General features: G+C 62.7%; 3 protein-coding genes across 8 annotated transcripts in view; 1 reads left to right on the forward strand and 2 right to left on the reverse strand.

Annotated features, from left to right (window-relative positions):
* Positions 1-3,696: 3,696 nt before the first annotated feature.
* On the reverse strand, positions 3,697-4,991 carry LOC130149580 (fibrous sheath CABYR-binding protein-like). Of its 6 annotated transcripts, XM_056339394.1 has the most exons (4): positions 4,858-4,991; positions 4,729-4,824; positions 4,513-4,668; positions 3,697-4,450 (listed from the first exon to the last, which is right to left on the reverse strand). In XM_056339394.1, exons 1-4 carry the CDS (start codon positions 4,981-4,983, stop codon positions 3,938-3,940), a joined length of 891 nt encoding a protein of 296 aa, XP_056195369.1. In that variant the 5' UTR covers positions 4,984-4,991; the 3' UTR covers positions 3,697-3,937. The 6 variants fall into 6 exon arrangements, with proteins under 6 accessions (XP_056195369.1, XP_056195366.1, XP_056195367.1 ...); XM_056339391.1 differs by having other exon boundaries at positions 4,513-4,824; XM_056339392.1 differs by having other exon boundaries at positions 4,729-4,983.
* Positions 3,697-10,583, reverse strand: LOC130149616 (zinc finger protein 628-like). The gene is given in 11 exon segments (XM_056339448.1): positions 3,697-5,723; positions 5,855-5,968; positions 6,082-6,195; positions 6,256-6,480; positions 6,715-6,881; positions 6,884-6,980; positions 7,013-7,677; positions 7,680-8,381; positions 8,384-8,714; positions 8,716-8,944; positions 10,451-10,583. Coding segments are annotated over 10 exon segments (3,327 nt in total). The 5' UTR covers positions 8,935-8,944; positions 10,451-10,583; the 3' UTR covers positions 3,697-5,030.
* Positions 10,584-13,924: 3,341 nt separating this feature from the next.
* Positions 13,925-24,718, forward strand: part of LOC130149676 (deleted in malignant brain tumors 1 protein-like) — a 46,290-nt gene continuing 35,496 nt past the window's right edge. The window contains 7 exon segments of the mRNA XM_056339576.1: positions 13,925-14,049; positions 14,217-14,367; positions 18,418-18,747; positions 19,392-19,721; positions 20,134-20,253; positions 20,368-20,414; positions 23,983-24,190. Coding sequence (XP_056195551.1) covers positions 14,011-14,049; positions 14,217-14,367; positions 18,418-18,747; positions 19,392-19,721; positions 20,134-20,253; positions 20,368-20,414; positions 23,983-24,190 — 1,225 coding nt within the window. The 5' untranslated portion in view covers positions 13,925-14,010.

The following is a 24,718-nucleotide window of genomic DNA, read 5'->3' on the forward strand; positions in this document are numbered from 1 at the left end:
GCCCCCCCCCCCAGCCCACCCCCCCCGGCCGGCACGGATCAGCTAAGGGCAGCCTAGTGCCCCCCCAGTAACAGCCCAGTGCCACCCAGGGCCAGTATGGGTCAGCACAGGGCAGCCCAGTACAGCCCATTGCCCCCCAGTATAGCCCAGGGCAGCCCAGTGCTGCCCAGTACAGCTCAGCCTGCCCTAGGCCAGCACAGGTCAGCACAGGCCAGCCCAGTGCCCCCCAGTACAGCCCAGGCCCCCCCAGGCCAGCACGGGTCGGCACAGGCCAGCCCAGTGCACCCCAGTACAGCCCAGCCCCCACAGCACAGGTCAGCACAGGCCAGCCCAGTGCCCCCCAGTACAGCCCAGGCCCCCCCAGGCCAGCACGGGTCGGCACAGGCCAGCCCAGTGCACCCCAGTACAGCCCAGCCCCCACCTTTCAGGGCAGCCCAGTGCCCTCCAGTACAGCCCAGACCCACCCCCCCCAGCCCAGCCCAGGTCAGCCCAGTGCCCTCCAGTACAGTGAGTGCCCCCCAGCACAGCCCAAGCCAGCCCAGTACAGTGTAGGGCAGCCCAGCCCCTCCCTGGCCGGCATGGGTCAGGACAGGCCAGCCCAGTGCCCCCCAGTACAGCCCAGTGCCACTTGGAGTCAGTATGGGTCAGCACAGCACAGCTCAGTGCCCCCCAGTACAGCCCATTGCAGCCCAGTGCCCCCCAGTACAGCACAGGCAGCCCAGTCCCCCCAGTACAGCCCAGTGCCCCCAAGTACAGCTCCCCTCCCCCTCAGGCGTATCCAAGTGCACCCCAGTACAGCCCAGCACCCCCCAGTCTGTCCAGTTCAACCCAGTCTGTCCCAGCCCAATGCATCCCAGCCCAGCCCCCTCCCCACATCCCCCATTTCTGGGGGTCCAGGGCTCCCCCCTCCGATCCCCCACTGCAGGGGCCAGGGGGCCAGGGCTCCCCCCTCCCTTTTCTGGGGGTCCTGGGCTTCCCCCTCCCCCTCCCCCCCCCTCAACACCGCCCCCTGGACCCTCCCCCCATCCCCCCCTCCCCTGGCCCAACCCCCACAAGCTCACTGCTACCCATCCCCCCCAGGTGTGGGGGACCCCTCCCTCCCCCATTCTGCCATGGGGCTGGAGCAAGGGCCCCTCAGCGAGGGGGATGGGGGTCAGCACAGGCCTCACCTGCATCCCCCGCTGGGGTCCCAGCAGGGTCTGGGTGCTGGTGGGGCACGGCTGGTGCCCCTGACCCCCCCCCCGCCCCCCCTTGCCCCCCCCGGCCCCCCCAGCCTCCCCCAGCTGTGACTCAGATTTTCCCGAGGGCAGCGGCCGCGATAATCTCCGCCGCGCTCCCGGCGGGTGTGAGGGCCAAAGATGGGCAGGAGAGAGGGCAGCGAGGGCAGCGAGGGCAGGGTGGGCAGCGAGGGCAGCGAGGGCAGCGAGGGCAGGGTGGGCAGCGAGGGCAGGGTGGGCAGGTGGGCAGGGTGGGCAGTGAGGGCAGCGAGGGCAGGGTGGGCAGCGAGGGCAGGGAGGGCAGCGAGGGCAGGGTGGGCAGTGAGGGCAGCGAGGGCAGCGAGGGCAGGGAGGGCAGGGAGGGCAGCGAGGGCAGGGTGGGCAGCGAGGGCAGCGAGGGCAGCGAGGGCAGGGTGGGCAGTGAGGGCAGGGTGGGCAGGGAGGGCAGGGTGGGCAGCGAGGGCAGCGAGGGCAGGGTGGGCAGGGGTGGGCAGTGAGGGCAGGGTGGGCAGCGAGGGCAGGGTGGGCAAGGAGTAGAAGAAGGGCAGGGTGGCCCCGGAGGACAGGGATGGCAGGGTGGGCAGGGAGGGCAAGAAGGGTAAGGAGGGCAGTGAGGGCAGGGTGGGCAGAGAGGGCAGGGAGGGCAGGGGTCATGTCGCGACACAGCCCAGTCATGTTGCTCACACACCCGGGGGGATGCCACTAACCCAGGAGGGGGTCCATGGGCACAGGGGGGTCTGCAGGTCCCCCTCCCCCCTCTCATCCCCCTCCCACTTCACAGTTCCCGCTTCCCCCCCCCCCCAGTTTCCCACGGCACCTTCCCCCCGCGCCCCCCCCCCGCTCCCCCTCATCCCACCTGTTCCCCCCTCCCCCATCCCACCTGCTCACCCCCCCCCAGTCCCCCCTATCCCACCTGTTCCCCCCTCCCCATCCCACCTGCTCCCCCTTCCCCATCCCACCTGCTCCCCCCTCCCCCACCCCACCTGCTCCGCCCCCCCCATGGCCAGGGGTACGGCCCTGTGCCCCCCCCGGGGGGTGGGGGGGCCCTCCCTGTTGCTGGCCGCAGGCCTGGGAGCGTGGTGGCCGAGGTGTGGGGGAGGGGAGACCGACAGCTGCGGGGGCACCGAAATAGCCGGGGGGGGGGGTGGGGGGTGGGGGTGGGGTGGCGGGGCCAGGTGGCACCAGCTTGTCCCTGGCCCCGTGCCCGCGGGGGGGGCACAGCGTGGGGTGCAGACCCACGAGCTGCTGCATCACTGCCCCTCCCCCCCCCCACTGCCCACTCTGCTTCCCCCGTATTTGCCCCCCAGCACCCCACCCCCACCCCCCCCCGGGGTGGGCTGGGTGCTGGGGCTGGGGTCAGGGTGCTGAGTGCCAGGGTCAGGGTGCTGAGCGCCCGGGGCTGGGTGCTGAGTGCTGGGCGCCGAGCGCTGAGCGCCAGGTGCTGAGCGCAGGACAGGTGGCGGCAGGATTAGCACTAACGAGCTGTTTCATAACGAGGTCGAGAGGTCATGGGGGGGGGGGGGGGGCTGGCTCAGCACCCAGCGCTCAGCACCACCCCCGCTCAGCACCCAGTGCCTGGCTCAGCACCCAGCACCCATGGGGCACCGCGGGGGGGGCACACCAGTCTGACCAGTATGGGCCCAGTCTGCCCAGCACATACCCCAGTGCCCCCCCCTCCCCAGCCTAGGGGGCAGCGGGGTCTCAGGGGGTGCCCCAGGGGGGGCACTGGGGGCTGTTGGGGGTCACTGGGAGCTGCTGGGGTCACTGGGGGTCACCAGGGCTGCTGGGGTCACTGGGAGCTGCTGAGGGGCACCCTGGGAGCTGCTTGGGCCATACTGGGGCATACTGGGAGTCAGTAGGCTATCCTGGGGCCATACTGGGTGTCAGTGGGCCCATACTAGGGGAGATACTGGGGCCATACTGAGGAAGTCCCAGGGGCACACTGATGGGGATACTGGAGCCATACTGGGAGCCAGTGGAGCCATACTGGGAGCCAGTGGAGCCATACTGGGAGGAGGAGGGCCAGGGCCCTCCCCCACAGCCCCATGCACAACCCTCTACCCCCAGTCCTGTCCCCCCCAGTGCTCCCTGTAACTACCCTGCCCTCCCAGTAACCCCTCCTCCTCCACCCATGGAGACGCCCCTAATCACACCACGCCCCTCACTAGCAACGGGCCAATAGCAGCAGCCCCCACCTAGCCCCACCCCTCACTAGCAACCGGCCTATAGCAGCAGCCCTGCCCCAGCCACACCTCTCACTAGCAATGGACCTGTCGCTCTGCCCCTCCCTAGCAATGGGCCTATAGCCCCACCCCACCCCTAGCCCCGCCCCTCCCTAGCAATAGGCCTACAGCCCCGCCCCTCACTAGCAACAGATCAACAGTGGGAACGCTCCCCCTAGCCCCGCCCCTACCCCAGCCCCGCCCCTAGCAACACCCCCTCCCTCATCGATGGCACCCCCCAAGGAAGAGCCACATGGTGCAAGGAGGGGGCGGCACCGTTTATTGACCACGCCCACGGCCCCTGGCCCCGCCCCCGCCGCGGGGGCTCATGGGGGGCGTAGTGGAGCAGCCTGGGGTGGTTCTTGGGGAGGGGCCCCTGGGGCATCTTGGGGGTCCCGGGGGGGGCCCCTGGGGGTCCGGCCCACCCCCCCCAAAGTGGGACACCTGCCCCCCTCCCCCAGCTCTGGCTCCGCGTGGGTGGGGTCCGGGGGTCCCCCCTCAGAAGGTGTGAACCAGGGGGACACTGGGCAGCTCGGGGGCAGGGGGGTCCCGTCCCTGTCCCACCACCACCACTCCCACCCCCAGCCCCGCCCCGGGCTGGGGTAGGGGGCTGCCCCCCAGCAGTGGCCCCACCCGGCTCCCCCCGCACCAGGAGGAGGCGGGGGGAGCCGGGGGGGGGCAGCTGGGCCAGCGCCTGCAGGCAGAGGCGGGCAGGACCCCCCACTTGTCCCCCGCAGCAGCAGCACAGGGGGCAGCCCCCCGGTGGACCCCACCACTGCCAGCCGTGGGGGGGGGGAGGGGGACGGCTCCCCCCCGCCAGGAGCACCTCGGGGGGCTGCGGCTGGACATCGGGGACCTCTGCAGCTGGAGGTGGACACTGGGCACCTCCGTGGGCTTCAGTTGTACGTTGGGCACCTCCATGGTCTTGAGTTGGACGTTGGGCACCTCTTCCACGGGCTTGAGTTGGACGTTGGGCACCTCTTCCACGGGCTTGAGTTGGACGTTGGGCACCTCCACGGCTTAAGTTGGACATTGGGCATCTCTTCCATGGCCTTGAGTTGAACGTTGGGCACCTCCGTGGGCTTGAGTTGAGTGTCGGGCACCTCCTCCATGGGCTTCAGTTGGGTGTTGGGCACCTCCACGGGCTTCAGTTGGGTGTTGGGCATCTCCTCCATGGGCTCGAGTTGGACGTTGGGCACCTCCATGGTCTTTACTTGGATGTTGGGCACCTCCACGGTCTGAAGTTGGACACTGGGCACCTCCACGGTCTTAAGCTGGATGTTGGGCACCTCTTCCATGGGCTTGAGTTGGGTGTTGGGCACCTCCATGGGCTTGAGTTGGATGTTGGGCACCTCTTCCATGGCCTTGAGCTGGACATTGGGCACCTCCTCCATGGCCCCGAGTTGGACGTTGGGCGCCTCCATCATTTTGTGACAGGTGCTGGGCACCTCAGTGGCCTGGAGATGGTCACTGGGCACCTCCATCATCTTCACATCGTTGGGCACCTCTGTGATCTTGAGATGGATGTTGGGCACCTCCATCATCTGGTGATGGACACTGGGTATCTCAGTGTCTTGGAGATGGACGTCGGTCACCTCTGTGGTCTGGAGATGGATGCTGGCAACTCAGTGACTTGGAGATGGATGCTGGGCACCTCGGTGGTTTGGTGACACACACTGGGCACCTCAGCAGTCTGGAGGTGTACATTTGTCACCTCTAAAGTCTGGGGATGGATGTTGGGCACCTCAGTGGCTTGCAGCTGGACAGTTGTCACCTCTGCCTCCTCAAGATGGACACTGGGCACCTCTACAGTTTGGTGATGGATGTCCGTCACCTCAGTGGCCTGGAGGTGGACATTGGCCACCTTCGTGGTTTGGAGATGGATGCTGGGCATCTCTGTGGCTTCAAGATGGACGTTGGGCACCTCAGTGGTTTCGAGATGGACGTTAGGCACCTCTGTGGTCTGCAGCTGGATGGTGGCCACCTCCATGGCCTGGAGCTGGATGTTGGGCACCTCCGTGGCTTCCAGATGGACACTGGGCACCTCCGTGGTCTCCAGATGGACACTGGGCACCTCCGTGGCCTCAAGATGGATGTTGGGCACCTCTGTGACCTCCAGATGGACATCGGGCACCTCCGTGGCCTCCAGATGGACATTGGGCACCTCTGCAGCCTCCAGACGGACATCAGGAACCTCTGTGGTTTGGAGAGGGACATTGGGGACCTCTGTGGTCTGCAGCTGGATGTTGGACACCTCGGTGGCCTGGAGGTGGATGCTGGGCACCTCTGATGGCTGTGGCAGGGCTTGAGCTGGACATTTGTCACCTCAGTGGCCTGGAGGTGGACATTGGGCATCTCAGTAGGCTGGAGGTGGACGCTGGACACCTCAGTGGCCGGGAGATGGACGCTGGGCACCTCTGATGGCTGTGGCAGGGCTTGGAGCTGGACATTTGTCACCTCGGTGGCCTGGAGGTGGACGCTGGTGACATCCAAGGGTTGTGGCAGGGCTTGGAGCTGGATGTTGGTCACCTTGGAGGGTGGTGGCAGGGCTTGAGCTGGACAATGGTCACCTCGGTGGCCTGGAGCTGGATGTTGGTGACCTCAGAGGGTTGTGGCAGGGCTCGGAGCTGGATGTTGGTGACGTCCAAGGGTTGGGGCAGGGCTTGGAGTTGGACATTGGTCACCTCACCGGCTTGGAGCTGGACGCTGGTGACATCCAAGGGTGGTGGCAGCGCTTGGAGCTGGACATTGGTCACCTCGGTGGCCTGGAGGTGGACACTGGGCACCTCAGTGGCCTGAAGGTGGACATGGGGCACCTTGGTGGCCTGGAGGTGGACGTTGGTGACATCCAAGGGTGGTGACAGGGCTTGGAGCTGGACATTGGTCACCTCACTGGCCTGGAGCTGGATGTTGGTGACCTTGGAGGGTGGCGGCAGGGCTTGGAGCTGGACGCTGGTCACCTCGGTGGCCTGGAGGTGGATGTTGGTGACATCTGAGGGTTGGGGCAAGGCTTGGAGCTGGACGCTTGTCACTTCGGTGGCCTGGAGGTGGACGTTGGGCACCTTGGTGGCCTGGAGGTGGACATGGGGCACCTCGGTGGCCTGAAGCTGGATGTTGGTCACCTTGGAGGGTGGTGGCAGTGCTTGGAGCTGGACATTGGTCACCTCGGTGGCCTGGAGCTGACATTGGTGACATCCAAGGGCGGGTGGCAGCGCTTGGAGCTGGACGCTTGTCACCTCGGTGGCCTGCAGCTGGACATTGGTCATCTCAGCGGCCTGCAGCTGGATGTTGGTGACCTCCAAGGGTTGGGGCAGGGCTTGGAGCTGGACGTTGGTCACCTCGGTGGCCTGCAGCTGGACGCCGGTGACCTCGGGGGGCTGTGGCCCGCGGGGGGCACCACCACCACCGATGCCACCCCTCAGCACAATGACGCTGGTCCCGCCGGTGCCCCCGCCACCGCCTGGAGCTGGATGCTGGGCAGCCCCTGCCCCATGCCAGGTACCAACAGGATGCTCTGGCCACCACTGGGGGGTCCCACCGCCTGGGGACCCTTCCCCCCCCACGCCGGGGGACCCTCGGCGGGCAGGAGGGTGAAGGCAGGGGGCTCAGCAGGGGGGTGGGCAGTAGGAGGAGCTTCCGCGGTGGTGGCGGTGGTGGCGCTGGGGGGGGGCTGGGGATGAGCTGCAGCCCTTGGGGGGTCTGCACCAGCAGGAAGGTCTGCGCCTCGGCGGGGGGCGTTGGGGGGCGTCGGCGGGGGCCGCGGGGGCCGGGGGCGTGGGTGCGGAGGTGGCGCTGGAGGTAGGAGGCCATGACGAAGGCTTTGGGGCAGAGGGGGCAGCGATACGGGCGGGCGGCCGAGTGGGTGCGGCGGTGGAGCTGGAGGTTGGAGGAGTGGGTGAAGGCCTTGCCGCACTGGGGGCAGGCGTAGGGGCGCTCGCCCGTGTGCACCCGCTGGTGCTGCCGCAGGTTGGAGGTTTGGGCGAAGGCCTTGCCGCAGATGGGGCAGGTGTGCGGGCGCTCGCCCGTGTGCAGCTGGCGGTGCCGGCGGAGGCTGGAGGTGTTCTTGAAGGCTTTGGGGCAGTCAGGGCAGCGGTAGGGACGCTCGTCGGTGTGTTGCCGCAGGTGGTACTGGTAGTGGGACGCCCACTTGAAGGTGAGGCCACACTGGGCGCACTCGAAGGCACGGAGCCCCGTGTGGACACGCTGGTGGGTCTGGAGCAGCGAGGAGCGTTTGAAGCCTTGCCGCACTCGCGGCACGCATAGGGGCGCTCACCCGTGTGGTCCCGCATGTGGTACCGCAACCCCGAGGAGCCTTTGAAGGCTTTGCCGCACTCGGTGCATTGGTAAGGACGCTCCGGGGTGGTGGACTGAGGTGCCACGGGGGGATGAGGAACCTCGGGGGGCACCCGTGGGTGCTCCGGGACGGCCACGGGGGGATTAGGAGCTTCGAGGGACACACAGGGTGGGCCGGCAGTGGGGTGGCTGCGTTGGTGAGTCAAGAGTCCAGCCAACTGGGTGAAGGTTTTGGGGCAGAGGGTGCACTTGAAGGGGCGCTCGGCAGCGTGGCCGTGCCGGTGCCGCGCCAACCCTGAGCTGTTCTTGAAGGTCTTGCCGCAGGTAGGGCAATGGTGGGGGGCGGCCGGAGGGGTCCCCGAGTGGCCGTCTTGGTGGCCCAACAGCTCCTCCTCGCTGGTGGCGCTGGAGGGGCAAGCGGAGCATCTCCAGAGGGTGTCCGGTGTCGTGGTGGGCGCTGGGAGGAGCGGGGGCATGGCAGCATGGCTCTGCAGGTGTTTTTGGAGGCAGGCGTCAGAGACAAAGGCTTTGGCGCAGCTGGGGCACTGGTGGGGCCGGGTGGCCGCGTGGGTGCGGCGGTGCAGGAGGAGGTTGGAGGAGTGGGTGAAGGTCTTGCCGCACTGGGGGCAGGCGTAGGGGCGCTCGCCGTGTGCACCCGCTGGTGCTGCCGCAGGTTGGTTGCTTGGGCGAAGGCCTTGCCGCAGATGGGGCAGGCGTGCGGGCGCTCACCTGTGTGGGTGTGCCGGTGCCGGCGGAGGCTGGAAGAGTTCTTGAAGGCTTTGGGGCATGCGGGGCAGCGGTAGGGACGCTCGCCGGTGTGTTGCCGCAGGTGGTACTGGTAGTGGGACGCCCACTTGAAGGTGAGGCCACACTGGGCGCACTCGAAGGCGCGGAGCCCCGTGTGGACGCGCTGGTGGGTCTGGAGCAGTGAGGAGCGTTTGAAGGCTTTGCCACATTGGGGGCAGGCGTAGGGGCGCTCACCCCGTGTGGCCTCGCTGGTGGTAGAGGAGGGCGGAGGAGCCCTTGAAGGCTTTGGGGCACTCGGGGCATTTGTAGGGGCGTTCGCCCGTGTGGCTGCGTTGGTGGTGAGCCAGGCGGGAGGACCAGCGGAACGCCTTCCCGCATTCCCGGCAGGCGTAGGGCTGATCTGGAGCCCCGGTGCGGGAGACAGATGGGGGCGTTGGGGCCGTTGCTCCCGCCATGCTGATGGCCCTGGGGAGGGGGGGGAAAAGATGCGAGAGGGATGGGCGGGGTGAGACACCCCCCCCACCCCACACCCCCCATTCAGAGGGGACTTGTGGCCATGTGGAAGGGCTGAGGGTGAAGGAGGGGGTGTGGCCACTGTGGGGGTGTGGCCTCCCTGGGGAAGGCCATGCCTCCCCTGGCCAGTGTTCCCCTCCAGGCCACACCCCCATACCAGTGTGCCCTTCTAGGCCACATCCCCACTCATAGGCCACGCCCCCTCCAGGCCACCTCCACATCAGCCAGGGTTTCCTTCTAGGCCACACCCCCTCCAGGCCCCCCCCCCCAGCCAGTGGCCCTTCTAGGCCACACCCCCATCCCTAGGCCATGCCCACCCTGGGCCACCCGCACCAGCCAGTGGCCCTTCTAGGCCACACCCCATTCCTAGGCCACAACCCCTCCAGGCCACCCCCACACCAGCCAGTGGCCCTTCTAGGCCACCCCATCCCCGCGTGGCCCCTCTAGGCCACACCCCCATCCTTAGGCCACACCCCATCCAGGCCATGCCCACATTACCCAGTGTCCTTTCTAGGCCATGCCCCCACTCATAGGCCGCGCCCCCTCCAGGCCACCCCTTATCAGCCAGTGTTTCTTCTAGGCCACACCCCCCAAGGCCACATGCCCTCCAGGCCACCCCTTATCAGCCAGTGTCCCTTCTAGGCCACACCCCCCAAGGCCACGCACCCTCCAGGCCACCCCTTATCAGCCAGTGTCCCTTCTAGGCCACGCCCCCACAGCTAGGCTGTGGCCCCTCCAGGCCACACCCCATCAGCCAGTGTTTCCTTCTAGGCCACACCCCACTGAAGCCACGCCCACTCCAGAACACACCTCTATTGACCAACGCCCCCCTCCAGGCCATGCCTCCTCCAGGCCACACCCCCCCACCTGAAATCCCTTCAGGCCACCCACCAGCCAGTGTCCCCTGTAGGCCATGCCTCCTCTAGACTACGCCCCAATAAACTAGCATTCCCCTGCAGGCCACGCCCCCTCCAGCCAAATGCCCCCTCCAGACCACGCCCCATCTCTAGGCCCCGCCCCATCACCCAAATGCCTACCTCTAGGCCCTGCCCCCTCCAGACCACACCCCAATCCCCTAGCATTCCCCTCTAGGCCACGGCCCCACCAGCCAAATGCCTACCTCTAGACCACACCCCAATCCCCTAGTATTCACTCTAGGCCCCGCCCCCACAGCCAGTGCCCCCCACCATGCCCCAATCAGCTATCACTCCTCTAAGCCCCACCCCCACGAGCCAGTGCCCCAGACCACGCCCCCTCTAGACCACGCCCCAACCAGCTAGCATTCCCCTCCAGGCCACGCCCCCACCACCCAAACACCCCCCTCGAGGCCCCGCCCCCTCCTGCCTCGCTCCCGCTCAGGCCCCGGCCCCCTCCCCATAGGCCCCTCCAGGCCCCGCCCTCCCCGCGCAGGCCCTGCCACCGCCCTCCCTCCAACACCCCCGCCGGTACCCGCTTTACCTGCCGGTAGCGGCACCGGGGAGGCCTCGCCGCGGCGGGGCAGGGCCGGGCAGGGCAGGGCCGGGCAGGGCCGGGCCCCGCTTCGGCCTCCCACCGCCTCACGCCCGCCCGCCCCCGCCGCCGCCGCCGCCGCCGCGGCGCAACGACTGGGCCGCGCCGCGCGCCGAGCCACGCCCCCCCCCCGCCGTGCCGTGCGCAACCAGTGGCCCGACCCCGGCCCCGGCCCGCGCGGGGGCTGCTGGGAAATGGAGTTCCCGCCACAGCCGCCTCCGCCATCTTGACCTGGGAGGGAGGGAGGTGAGGGTGGTTGTCGCAGCTACCACGTGGGGGGACGCACAGTGGGAGGGGGGTGGGGTGCTCGGCTGGGAGCGTATCCCAGCGTGTCCGTCCCCCGGGAGCCAGGGGATTTGGGGGGAGGGGGGGCTAGAGGGCTGGGAGGGGTTGGGGGAAGGTGGGCCGGGAGGAGTGGGAAGGACGTGAGGGAGCTGATGGGGGTTTGGGAAGGCTCAGGGCAGTGGGGGAGCTGGAGGGGCAGGAGGTTGGGGGGTTTGGAGGGTTTAGGGGAGCTAATGGGGATTTGGGGGCTGGGGACAGGGAGGGAACTGGGGGGCCTGGGGGTCTCGTAAGGGTTGGGGAGACTTGGGGGGGTCAGGGGAACTGGTGGGGCAGAAGGTTGGGGGGTTTGGAGAGGTTGGGGGGGCTAATGGGGGTTGGGGAACTGGAGGGCAGGAGTTTGGAGGAGTTTGGGGGGCTGAGGGGGGTCGGGGAACTGGTGGGGCAGGAGTTTGGGGACTTTGAGGGGTTGGGGAGTCTCAGGGAGGTCAGGGGAACTGGGGGGTAGGAGGTTGGGGGGCTTAGAGGGGTTGGGGGGGCTGAGGGGGATTTGAGGGCTGGGGGCAGGGTGGAACTGGTGGGCCTGGGGGTCTTGGAAGGTTTGGGAGGCTGAGGTGGGTTGGGGGAACTGGTGGGGCAGGAGGTTGGGGGGCTTGGAGGGGTTGGGGGGGCTGATGGAGATTCGGGGGCTGGGGGCGGAGGAGGACCTGGGGGTCTCAGAAGGGTTGGGGGGGCTGAGGGGGGCAGGGGAACTGGTGGGGCAGGAGGTTGGGGGGGCTGAGGGGGGTGAGGGGAAGTGGGGGAGCAGGAGGTTGGGGTGCTGAGGGGGATTGGGGTGGCTGGGGGGGGTCGGGGGAAGCAGGGGGGCGGGAGGTTGGGGGGTTTGGAGGGGTTGGGGGGGCTGAGGGGGCTGGGGTTTTGATGTCTCCATTTTAATGTCTCCTGAGTGTCATGGTGGCCATGATCTCCTGGGAGGGAGCCCCTTGGGGATCCCCCCTAGGAGAAGTTAAATCCGGAGGCTCCCGGGAGAGATCCCCCATGGATCCACCGGGCTCCCAGGGCCCGTGGCAGCCCAGGTACCCGGGGGTGGTGCCGTGGGGAATGGGGGGCAGCGGGGGTGTTGGAAAAAACCGAGTTGTTGCCAGCGTCAGGCTGTTTAGACTTAAAAAAATCAAGCTTTGAGCTTCCTCCATCCTTTTTTTCAGCTGATGGGTTTCCCCCCAGCTCCAGTTATCCCTTCAGATGTCTTCTTTCCCTTAATTTAGGTGGAGCAGACCACTAATTAATTGGAAAGGGAGGAGGAGAGTTTCCAGACGCTTGGAAGAGGCTGAGGGGTGCATCAGCCCTGGTGGGCTGAACCCTCTGCGGAGTCTTGGGTCTCCGTTCTGGTCCCGGGGGGAAAAATCCCGTTACAGCCAGCAGGGAAAACCGAGCCGGAGACGAAGGTCCTGATTGTTTCTCCCATCTGGCCTCCCAGAATGGTTGAGGACGCTCGGCTTTTGGCACATACTCATTTCTTTGCTCTCCCTGGAAGGTGGCAGCAAGTTTAAAGACCGCAAGGCAGCCACGGGGTAGCGTTTCCAACTGGGATAACCCACTTGCCTTCAATAAAGATGATTTTTTGCCATCTAACTAAGCGTCTGGACAATGCAACGCAAGGAAATTCATGGCGCGCTGTGGCTGGCTTGGAATATTCCCCTTTTCCAGCAGGCAGCTGCCAAGGAATTCTCTGAAATCCTCATCTCCACGTGCTGCAGCTGATGGAAACCAAAATAAACCCTGATAAAACGTTGCATCATGTCAAGAAGACGCTTGAAGGCAGGATGGGAGCTGGGGATAATTTTGCTGCGGTTTGTGGTGGTGGCCTTCACTGCTGTTGGCCAATTTGTGGAGAAATGAGGCAAAAGTGTGAATAATTTGTTGAAAAGCAGATGTGTGACAGGGAATGTGCTGAACACGCGACGCCAGGAGGATGTAGGCCGTCAGAAGCATTGACTGTGTCTCCAGAGCCGCTGAGGGTATGGATTGGCTCGAACACTTCTGGGATTGAGTGAGAAATATCGTGTAGCCTACTTTTAGCCCTCTGGAGTTAAAAGTAAGGAGTTAAAAGTAAAATTCTAGTCCCTGGCCAGGAGCTGAGAAGGGAAAAGGCCGCAGGGTCCTTAGCATGGCGCCCCATCCCAAGGATCCCATGGCACCCCATCCCGAGGATCCCGGGGACCCCGTGGCACCCCATCCCGAGGATCCCCTTGCACCCCATCCTGGGGATCCCATCGCACCCCATCCCAAGGATCCAGTTGCACCCCATCCTGGCGATCCCATGATGCCCCATTCTGAGGATCCCGAGGATCCTGTGGCACCCCATCCCAAGGATCCCAGGGATCCCGTTGCACCCCATCCCGGGGATCCCATGGCGCCCCATCCTGAGGATCCCGAGGATCCCATGGCGCCCCATCCTGAGGATCCCGAGGATCCCATGGCACCCCATCCCGAGGATCCCATGGTGCCCCATCCTGAGGATCCTGAGGCTCCTGTGGCACCCCATCCCAGGGATCCCATGGCATCCCATCCCGAGAATCCCGTGGCGCCCCATCCTAAGGATCCCATGGTGCCCCATCCCGAGGATCCCGAGGATCCTGTGGCACCCCATCCTGAGGATCCTGTGGCACACCATCCCAGGGATCCCATCGTGTCCCACCGCAGGGACACCATCGCCCCCCATCCTGCTGCTCGCAGCCGACAAGCCTGTTCCCGGAAAATCCTGGATTCTCCGAGAACCCTCGGGATCTTTGGGTATCTAGCCGTGGGCTGGATGTTGCCCACCTCAGAGATCGGTCTGGAAATTCCCCAAATTCTCTTCAATTAATTGTCTTCAATTAAATTCTTTTCAATTAAAGAGGAGAATCGATGCAGCGGGGGGGTGCCCAGACCCTCAGTGGTTTTGCAGCTGAACCTCAGCACGTTTTCTGGACGTATTTTTCATCTGGGGGAATATTTTTTATTTTTTTAATCCTTTTTATTCTTTATTTTTCATATTCCGTGATACCGCCAGGATCCAGGCCCTGTGTTTTCTACACGCCACGGCTTTGGCGACGTGACTTCGGGACAGACTCTGGGCGGAATGTGCTGGCTGATGTACGCAGCTCCTGGAAATCCCTGATTTTGGCAGGGAAAGGAGGCACCTCGCCCTCTGGAGCACCCTGGGTTGGCTTTTGGATCCTGGCAGGATGAAACTGGGCATTTCCCGTGGGTGCAGCGCTCCTTACGTGAGGATCCCCAACCCTCCTGCTGCTGGGTGTGGGGATGGGGGTGGCTTAAATCTCTTCAAACCCGAGGGCAAAATCCTGGGGGTGGCAAGGAGGGAGGGATCAGTGCCGGGGGGAGGGCTGAGCGCTGGGAAACGGAGGGAACAATCCTGCTTTTTGCCACCCAGCACACCCAGCTCGGCTTGCCGCTCGCTCTGGGGACCTTCACCCGGCCGAAGGCGTATGGGACGAGCATGAGGGTTTCCAGATGTCATCTCCTGTCCCTGCCCAGCCACCTCGCAGGAGCATGGCTCCTTGTCTACCTGGTTTGCTTCTGTGGTGAGTAGCGCTCACTCGAGGGATGGAGCATCCTAGAAGGAAAGAGGGGGGTGGGGGATGAAGGGGAACGAGGGGGCACTAGGCTGGTGGAAGGAGGGAAAACTTCCTCCGAGCCTTTAAAAAAAGCAGGGAAAAGCAGTGCATGGGGAAGGAGACCTCGTTAGCTGGGGGATTATCCCGGTTTCTGTGCTGTTGGCCTTGCACAGAGGTTGGGAAACAGAGGTTGGAGTCCCATCAGCCGGTGTCGGTCCAACCTAGAAATCGTATTATTTGCGTTGGCCGCTGCTTCAGGGCTGGCTGCTTCGTTTACAAATAGCACAAGGTCCTTTCTCCTCCCCCCCCAGCGCAAACAGGAGCGTTTGCTCTGCAGGTTTGGCGGGAGGTGAAGCGATTGTGCCACCAGCAGGATGCCAAGAGGGGTTTTTCTCTTTTTTTGGTTATTCTCTTTTTGCATCCTCTTCTCCAGGGGATGCTGCAGCCTCTACCCAGACACCAACCTGACCATCCACCCACAGCTCAGCCACTCCGGCACTCGATTAAACTTCATATTATATCATATTTTATATCATGTATTTTGTATATAACATATACTATATTATATATACTGTATATAACGTATACTATATCATATATACTTTCATATTAATTTTGTTGCTATGATCTCAGCCCCGATCACGCCCTTCTGTAAGACATGGTTGGGCGCTACAGGTTGATTAATTTGCTGCACAGGCTCCTTATCACCTTGTGAAAATCGCTAATTAAAGCACCAAGAGCAAGTTGCCATCAAACCCATTGCCCTGTGGAGTTTGCAGCCCCGCCGGCAGCATATTGAGGATATTAAGAGGAAAAAAAAAAATAATCTCTGAAGCCCTTTTAAAGATAATTATTTTTCCAAAAGGGGCTTTGTGGAGCGATTTGTCTCCTGGATTTGGGTTTTGTGGATTTTTTTTGTGATTATTTTTGATTTGTCTTTGAGCTTGAGGTAAGCCACCGCCATCAGCTCCGTGAAGCCCGTGTGAGTGCCGCAGCTTTTCCCGGTGCTGCTTTTCGGCACCGGACCCTCTTCATATCCCTCTTGCAGACCCTGTTGCTTCCCAGCGGGATCTCCCCGATGGGGCAGGGGACGATGACGACACAGCAAAGCAAATCCCTCACAGGGAGTGTTGTTTGTCTGTGTCCATGTCCCCCCACCCCAAATTTTCCAAGAGCTCACCGCGGCGCAGAGCACCCGCGCCCCCAGCGTGGTTTTGTCCCGCACGAGGGATCACCCCTAGTGAGTGATTTGGAAAGATCTGTGTTAATTGCACCTTCCTGGGATGCTGAACCACCTCCGGGGAGGGGGGTGCATAAGGACCCCTTGTGCATTGTGTGCCTCCGTGGTGAGCAGGACACGCATGCCTTGATTTACCTCCGTGTTTCGGGGGCGCAGGCAGGGCTGGGGACCTGTCGTGTTTTGTGGGCAGGTGCTGCGAGACGTGGCTTGGGGATCAAGGGAATGGCTGGCAGGAAACACCTGGATTCCTTCTCCCCACCAGAGACGGGATGGTTTCCCTGTCCTTGCCTCTGGCGAGCTGCCGTCAGCTGGAGAACGCTCTTTTTCTGGCCCTAAACCGCGATGCTCCAAAAATCCAGAGCTTTGGTGGCTGATGGAGGTGCGAAACCGCTGGAAGATCCCATATCCCAATGGACACAAGGGGTGCTGTCACCTCCGCCTCGCAAAGAGGGTGCGGTGCCTCGTGGACAGCAGGAAAAAAACCCCGAATTTTTCCTCCTCCTCTGGAGAAACCTCTGGAGCTCCAGCCACAGCTGGAAAGATGCTGGGTTGCCAGGACTGTGCGGTCTTGCCCCTATCCTGAGATCCCAAGGTCTAGCAGAGCACAGAATGGTCCTGGAAAGACGAGGGATGGAGAATTTCTGCTGGTTCACCTCTTGTGTCCCCCCCAGCGTCACCCAGCCACCCTGTGGCCACATGCGTTGGCCCAGCGCAGCTTCACCTGGCAAACAGCGTCAACGCTTGTTTGGGAAGGGTAGAAGTGGAACACAACCACCAGTGGGGAACTGTCTGTGACGATGACTGGAATTTCTCCCATGCCACCGTGGTGTGCTGGCAGTTGGGTTGCCTGGCGACGGTTGCAGCTCACCGGGTGGCTCGTTTTGGCCCGGGATCGGGCCTGATTTGGTTGGATGATGTGTGGTGCAGCGGGAGCGAAGCCGCTTTGTCCGAATGCTCAGCCAGACCTTGGGGGGGGTGTCAGCAACTGCAATCACAATGAAGACGCCAGCGTCGTGCACGCAGGTCACGTCGTGCTTGTGGACCAGGAGAAGCTCAGCGGAGGATGCTCTGCTCCGGGTATCCATCCTGGGCTGGGGGACCTTGTCCCCCTTGTCCCATCTCCAGCGGTTTTGCCGCTCTTTAGCCGTGCAGCTTTGTGAAAATAAGGAGAAACAGGGAAAACAGGAAGGAAAAAGGTGTTGGCGCGGGCACTGAGGAGAGGGGAAGCGTTGCAGTGGGTCCCGGTTCTCCTAGCCAGGTCTCGACCCGCTGCGCTACAGGGACCAGTAGCCCACCAGTAGCAAAGATGGAGGGGGTGGGGGGGTCCTGAAGAAGGGACAGTGGCAAGAGGGGTCTGCAGAGTCTCTCCCTTTGAGGGGGGGACACTGCAGTTGTGGGAAGGGTTGAGGGGACTATAAAAAGGGATTTCTTGCGCTCATGGTTGAATGTGCATGGTCTCTGGGGTCGCACGGCTGGTTTTGCCCCCACCTGAGGTGTTTAGCCCCAAGTTTTTGATATTCCTCGATGGTTTGGGGGCACTTTTGTGGATATGCTGGGCTTATGGACCACCCCTCTTGCACAAACCCTCCCCTGGGCATGGGTGTCACTGCAGTGGCGTGAAGCAGCACCTTGGGGGTGATGTGGTCTGATGTTCTCCTCGTGGTGTCTCCTCATGGTGTCTCCTCGTCCCCTCTCTCATTGTCCCCTCTCTCATCGTCCCCTTGTCCCTCCTCGTGTCACACTCGGGCATGGTCCCTGACGCACCGATGCAGCTGTGCCTGGAGAATGGCTCTGGCCACTGCTCGGGCCGTGTGGTCGTGCTCCGGCAGCAGCAGTGGGGGACAGCGTGTGACGCCGGCTGGAGCCTGGCGGAGGTGGTGGTGGTGTGTCAGCAGCTGGGCTGTGGCACGGCCATCTCAGCAGCGCATTCGGCTCATTTTGGGCAAGGGTCCGGCCACATCTGGCTGGCCAACATCACCTGCACGGGGATGGAAGCTTTCCTTTCCCGATTGCCACACCAGGCTCTGGGAAGCCCATGGCTGTGACCACCGGGACGATGTCGGTGTGGTGTGCTCAGGTCCGTGGTAGGCGGGATAAGTACCCTGCGTGGGGGGGTCAGCTCAATCGCGTCCCTTTACCCACCTCGGGGTTAAAAAAAATGAAATCCAGAGGAGTAGGCTTGACCCAAGGACCCTCCCAGAGTCGCTGTTGACCCCAGGACGTTCCTGTATGCCTTGTTGACCCCAGGACCCTCCCAGAGTCACTGTTGACCCCAGGACCCCCCCGACCAGAGTCACTGTTGACCCCAGGACCCTCCCACAGTCACCGTTGAACCCAGCACCCTCCCATACTGTTGACCCCAGGACCCCCCTACAGTTGCTGTTGACCCCAGGACAGTCCCACAGTTGTTGTTGACCACAGGACCCCTCCCACAGTCACCATTGACCCCAGGACCCTCCCAGAGTTGCTGTTGACCCCAGGACCTTCCCATACCGTTGCCCCAGGATCCTCCTGTACTCCTTGTTGACCCCAGGACCCTCCCACAGTCCCCGTTGACTCCAGGAGCCTTTGTCAGCCTCCAAGCTGCGACCCCTCTATCCATCCCCACAAGGAGCAAACCCCAAGCCCGCCCTGTCGCTGCAGCAACTTTCCCTGGCGGCTGGAGGCTGTGCACATGGAAGGATGCTCTGATTTTCCGACGGCTCAGCACCTTGCGAAGCCCCAGCGGTGCTGTGGATGACAGTCAGGTATGGATGTGTCCCTTCCTCCCTTCGCAGGTGCGGACGTGTCGGAGCAGCACCGAGTGCGGCTGGTGAACGGCTCAAACCGGTGCGTGGGACGAGTCGAGGTCTTTCATGATGAGAAGTGGGGAACCGTCTGCGATGATGGCTGGGACCTCCACGATGCCACTGTCGTCTGCAAGGAGCTGGGCTGTGAGGCAGCGCTGTCTGCACCAGGCTCAGCTCATTTTGGACCGGGCTCTGATCCCATCTGGCTGGACGACGTTCACTGCGTGGGGACGGAGTCTTCCCTCACCCAGTGCGAGTTCAGCAACTGGGGAGAGCACAACTGCCACCACAACGAGGATGCTGGCGTGGTGTGCCTGGGTAACACCGGCTGGGGGACCAGGGTGGGCGAGCCAGGGTGGTAGGTGGCCGCCCAGGGGTGGCTGGGGTAGTGCTGGAGCTGATGTTCTACCCCAGGGTTCTGCCGCGTTCTCCCTCCGCTCCCTCCGCTCCCTCCTCCCCATCCCAGGGCTGTGCTGGGTTCTCCCTCCGCTCGCTTTTCCCTGTCCCCTGGGCTGTTCCCAGCTTTTCCCCAGCCACTTTTCTCGGGAGTTGAGCAAAAAAACGCTGCCCTGGCATAACCAGGAGCTGTGCACCTGAGTGGAATTAATTTAATCTCGATTACGTCCCTCTAGCTCACCCTGGATGGGCAAAGCCTTGTTCAGGGGAAAAAAATATTAAAATCCAGGCACTTTCCTAGACACAGGAGGTCCAGTGGCACCAGGGGGGTGGGTGTGGGGTCTCCCATGAGCCCCATCCCGCAGATTCCAGCCCTGTAGTGACGCGTATGGAGTCAGGCAGTTGCGAGGGGATGGAGTGAGGCAATCCACGCCTCGTAGCTGGTGGTGGGTGCCGGTGGTTTGCCTTCAGCTGGGTGGGAGAGGGAAAAAAACCCGACCTGGGAGCAAGTTGGAAGCTCCGGGTGGCATCTGGGGTGGGACTTAACCCTTGGGTTTGTCTGGCAGGCACGGACCCCTTGGAGGTGCGGGTGCGGGACGGCCCCGGTCCCTGCGTGGGGCGGGTGGAAGTGCTCTCCAACACTACCTGGTACGGGGTGTGCGGCAGCAGCTGGAGCTTGCTGGAAGCTGAGGTGGTCTGCAGGCAGCTGGGCTGTGGGCCAGCCCAGTCGGCGCCCACCGGAGCCCAGTTCAGCCCCGGGGACGGCCGTGCCTTGCTGGAGGGGCTGAGATGCCGGGGGACCGAGGGGCTGCTCCTGGAGTGCCAGCAGAAGGAGATGGGGCCGGGGGCATGCCGGCAGGGCTCGGCGGCCGGCGTGGTGTGCGCGATGCCCAAGGGTAAGCGCCGGAGTCTGCTGTCATCTGCTTGTTTACATTGCACATTTTGTCTTTATATTTTTATCATAATTTCCGAATTGTTTCCGTAAACCTTTTTCCTGGGAGGGGGTGGGTGGGCAGAGAAGGCCACCAGCAGGGTGAAGGCATCTCAGTGGCTTTGGACCCCAGAGCATCCCCCCACTCTGTTTGCACAAACCCACTGTGGGGGGGTGGGTGCACCCGCCCACCCCTCCCCTTCCCCCCAAAAAGAGGCGGAGCTGTGATTCCTGCTGCTGCTGCCGAGGCTCAGCCCTGTGCCTCGGGAAGGACGTGGCGCACCCCCCCCCCCCCAAACCGTGCAGCAGAAGGGAAGGATGAGAGGGGGGCAGCTCATCCTGCTGACCCCGCCTCGTGTGCTTGACTCTTCCTGCAGACCTCATGCAATCCTGTTCGGTGCTGGGGGGCCTGCTTGGCACCGAGGCGATGCTCTGCGGCGTCCTGCTGGTTCTCTACCTGTGGGCGAGGTACGGAAGGCGGGCCGGACGCTCCCTAGGTAAGAGCAGGACCGTAGTACATGCGGTGGGGCTGGCTGCGCTCCCAGCTGGCCTGGGTGCCCCCCACCCTGGGGCTGGGGGTCACAGCGTCATCCTGCGCCTTCGTTTTGCAGACAAGATGCTTACAAAGAAGACTGAGGACACCGGTGTGGCATCCCAGGCTTAGGCGGGATGCAAAGACCCTAGAAGACCCTTGTTTTGTGGAGCTGGAAGAGCAGAGCAGCGGCTGCGACGGTCAGCAGAGGGGGAGCCCCCTGGAGCAGGGCAAAGACCCCCACCCCATGTGTCCCAGAGCCCCCAGCTCACTGCGCTGAGCCTCTGTGGATCTCCCCACTCAGCACCACGAAGCCCCTCAGCCTCCAAGCCAGGTCTTCTCGGACTGACCCCCATCCGGTCCCTCTGCAGAGGATCCATCCTGACCCCATCCGAGCAGATCCCTCTTGTTCCCCCCCCCTACAACCGCTCTAATCCCTAATCCCAGCCCCCCACCCCCCCCCCATAATCCCCATAACCCACTGCAGGTCACCACCCTCCCCACATTCCCGACGGGATCGCACCTTTTCCCCTAGATCTCCCTGGAAAGTGAGGATTACCAAGCTGGGAGCATGGTAATGAGAAGGAAAATGAGGAGGGGTCTTCAAAGCCTGTCTAGGATATGGTGAGAAGCCCCTCCTCCCCCGTATTTATTTGAAGACCAGTAAAAATCCTGAAATCCAAAAAACCAGGAATGCGGCGTGATAGGTAGTTGGGGCTATGGCGTAACCTGGCGAGGTGGAGGAATAAGCCCCTTGGTTGTAGCAGCACTGTCAAGAGACGGGAGGTTCCAGTTGACCAATGCTGGGTCAGAAATGCTCCTGGTCACCACCAAGGAAGCATCATGTTTGTCGTGGAGCAAGCCATGGAGCTCCAGATCCATCCATGGTCCTGGTCACCACCAAGGAAGGGTTACATTCATGGTGGAGCAAGCCATGGAGCTCCAGACCCATCCATGGTCCTGGTCACCACCAAGGAAGGGTCACATTCATGGTGGAGCAAGCCATGGAGCTCCAGACCCATCCATGGTCCTGGCCACCACCAAGGAAGGGTCACGTTCGTTGTGGAGCAAGCCATGGAGCTCTAGATCCATCCGCCACTTTGGTGAAGCCAGGTCGTGGTCAGAGAAATGTCCCAGCTCCGCCGGGAGGGAAGGAAAGGACCACCAGCTTGGGCAGGTTGCGATGAGGTTGCACCGAGGTTGTCGCTGCACAAGGGCGTGGAAGGGAAGTGACGTGACGCAAGAGGCAGCGGGGAGAAGATAGGCCTGATGGAAGTCACAGTGTGTATTTCCATGGCCTTCAGGTCTGGCCTCCTTCTAGAACCTCGCCCTCTGTGGCCAGGTGTCTCCTGTCAATGTGTGGCCACAAGATCACCTGCTGCTCCTCCATGGACATCCATCCGTCCGTCACTCTTAGGACTATGGGGTTTCTCATCTGGCAGCTGAGCCTTCTCATCTTCCTCCTGGTCCCCCCCAGGAGCCCTGGTCTCCCCCAGGAGAGGTGGTCCTCCCCAGGAGCCCTGATCCTCCCCAGGAGCCCTGGTCTTACCCACGAGATCTGGTCCTCCCCAGAAGATCTGGTCCCCCCCAGAAGATGTGGTCGCCCCCAGAAGACCTGCCCCCCCTAGGAGACGTGGTCCCCCCCAGGAGCCCTGGTCCACCTCAGAAGACTTGGTCCTCCCCAGGGGACCTGGACCTCTCCAGAAGATGTGGTCGCCCCCAGAAGACGTTCCCCCCTGAGGAGCCCTGCCCCACCCCCCGAGGGGCCCTGGTCCCCACCAGGAGCCCTGGTCCCCCTGAGAAGATGTGGTCCTCCCCAGGAGCCCTGGTCCTCCCCAGGAGATCTGGTCCCCCCCAGAAGACCTGGCCCCCTCAGGAGATGTGGCCCCCCCCCCTCCCCAGGAGACCCGGTCCACCTCAGACTGGTCCCCCCAGAAGACCTGGTCCCCCACAGAAGACCTGGTCCTCCAGCCTTGCCTGTCCCAAAGTTCACACCGCAGACCCAGGTTCCTTCTGGCTCCGGCTGGATTCCCTCAAAATCTGGGAAAACAGGAACCTGGCCCCAGTTTTGTGCCGTAAAATCCATGCACGCCCTTTGGAGAATGTCTTCATCATCAAGCTGGGGTGACACGATGCTCCTCACGGCTCCTGCAGGATCTGCACCCGCCGGATCCCAGCGCTTGGGCTTGGTGCAGCACCTCAAGAAGGAATTTGGACACAACACCCGCGTTCCCAAGGGATGTAGGACTGGGACTCGCTTCCAAAGTGATTTTATTTTTTCGTCCAAATGATGAAAACGGCCCCAGAGGGAACACGCTCGCCTGGGGCCGCGTCGTGCTCCAACGGCCGATGGCATTTCCGTGCCGGTTGATCAGGAATCTCATTGCTGTTGGGATTTTTTGGTTGCAAAAAAGGGGAACAAAGTCCTTGGCCTTGCTTGGTGCAAATGGAGTCACCTTTCCTCGTGGCTCCGCTTTTTTTTTTTTTTTTTTTAATGAGTTTTGATGTGTTTCCAACCTCGTTTCCCCCCACCTTGTTATTCCACCTTTCGTTCGCACGCATCTTTTCCCCCCGTTGGTCCTCCCCCCGAGCTCAGCGTGCCTCTGGCATTTGGGTTTCTCCCATTTGATCTTCCCACAGGCAGGAATTTACTTGCCGTGCTCTCGTAGTAGGAATTTCCGACCCTCTCAAGTTTTGCCAGGCTGAGCGGAGTAAACTCAGCCCAAGACTTCCCCGTCCTCTTCCCGTCCCGCGCTCCGCTTTTCCATCTTACTTTGGTGTAGATATGACCAGGACCTCCCGCCGTGTTTGTAGCGGGGGTCACATCCTTCCTCCATCCAAGCGCCATCTCCAAGGCACAGCACCCACCTCCACCCGAGCCCTCCCTTTCACCCAAACAAGTGACGTTAATTTGACGACCCTTTTTTTTTTTTTCCCCAAAACTCAATCCTTCCTGGTGATGCTGCTCCGGCTTCCAGCCCTTTCCTTGGCGTGCTGCCATGGAACGATTGGAGGATGAGAAGCTCTTCCATCCTCTCGGAAGCTCAGGATATGCTTGGAGCAGTTTGCAAGGGACGTACCCGGAGCATCATCCGCAGAAGTGCCATTGGGACGCCAAGCGGCGCATCCCAACAGGATTTTTGCCGTCTCCCAAGTGCAGCCACGTCAGGGTAAGAAAACACTGGTTCCCTTCATTTTCCAAATGGGATCAAGCCATTGGAAGCGTCTCAGGGTGGGTTGCAAGACCCTTTCTCATCATGGAGAGCATCCAGCCTCGCCCCGTGGCCAAGCATTGGCTCCAGCCTCTGCAATAAACCAATAAACCCGTTCCCAGTCTGGAGTAACCCATTTTCTGGTGGTGGACGATCGCTCCAAACCCAACCGGATGGTCGAAGGAAGAAAACACCCTTCTGTTTCCCCGCTTTTCAATGTAAAGGTTTGATTTAGTTTATCAAAAGCCACGTTTTTATCGCGGGAAGACGCCAGGGCAGCCGAGGCACCCGCAGGGGTCAGCACGTCGGTGCCGGGACGCGGACGTTGGAAGGGATTTTGTTTGCACCGTATTTTCCGGGAATGGCTGGTTCTTTCGCAAGCTGATGACCAGACTGGCCGCGGGTCAGGAGGTGAAACACCCAGCGGGGAGCAGGGTAGAGGAAGAGGGAGGGCTGGCCGCCCTCCCAGTTAGCCCTCCCAGTTGGCTACTGGGACGTGCTGGGATCAACCGGCATCTTTCCAACGGGGACGGTTCCACGGTTCCACTCCGAGCTGCAGTTTGCGGGTTGGGAATATGGGGACGCGGGGCAGTCCCCGTCCCTCACCCAGCCCCCTCAGGCATAGAAGCCCACCCCCCCTTGGTGGGCTCAAGCACGTGGGGACCCTCCTCCTACTGGCGTGCCTTTGGGGTGAGTGGCGTTAGCCCTGGGGCTGCTGGTAGCCCGTGGACCACCTCAGCTCCTCCTGCTGGCCGTGTGGCTGGGGCTTTGGGCTGGGGGCTGGCTGAGGGGGCTGGGGTTCACGGAGGGGGCTGGGGGGTGGGCTGGGGTGTGTGTGTGGAGGAGGGTGAAAGGGGTTTGACACCAAGTCGAGGGCTTGGCTGGCTCCGGAGCCACGCGTGGCGGGGCTGCTGCTGCACGGTTCTGCCCCGTAATTAAAGGTTTGTGCCCCATTATTGGAGGTTTTTGCCCTGTAATTGAAAGTAGTTAAAGGTTTTTGCCCCATTATCGGAGGTTTGTGCCCTGTAATTAAAGGTTTGTGCCCCGTTATTGGAGGTTTGTGCCCCATAATCGGAGGTTTCATGCAAAGGGGGTTTTGTGCAAAGGGAGGTTCGTGCAAAGGGGGTTTCGTTGTAAAGGGGGGGTTGTGTAAAGGGGGTTTTGTTGCAAAGGGGGTTTTGTGCAAAGGGGGTTTCCTTGCAAAGGGGCTTGTTTCCT

The sequence above is a fragment of the Falco biarmicus genome, chromosome 5, assembly GCF_023638135.1.
Source record: "Falco biarmicus isolate bFalBia1 chromosome 5, bFalBia1.pri, whole genome shotgun sequence".
NCBI classification, from domain to species: Eukaryota; Metazoa; Chordata; class Aves; order Falconiformes; family Falconidae; genus Falco; species Falco biarmicus.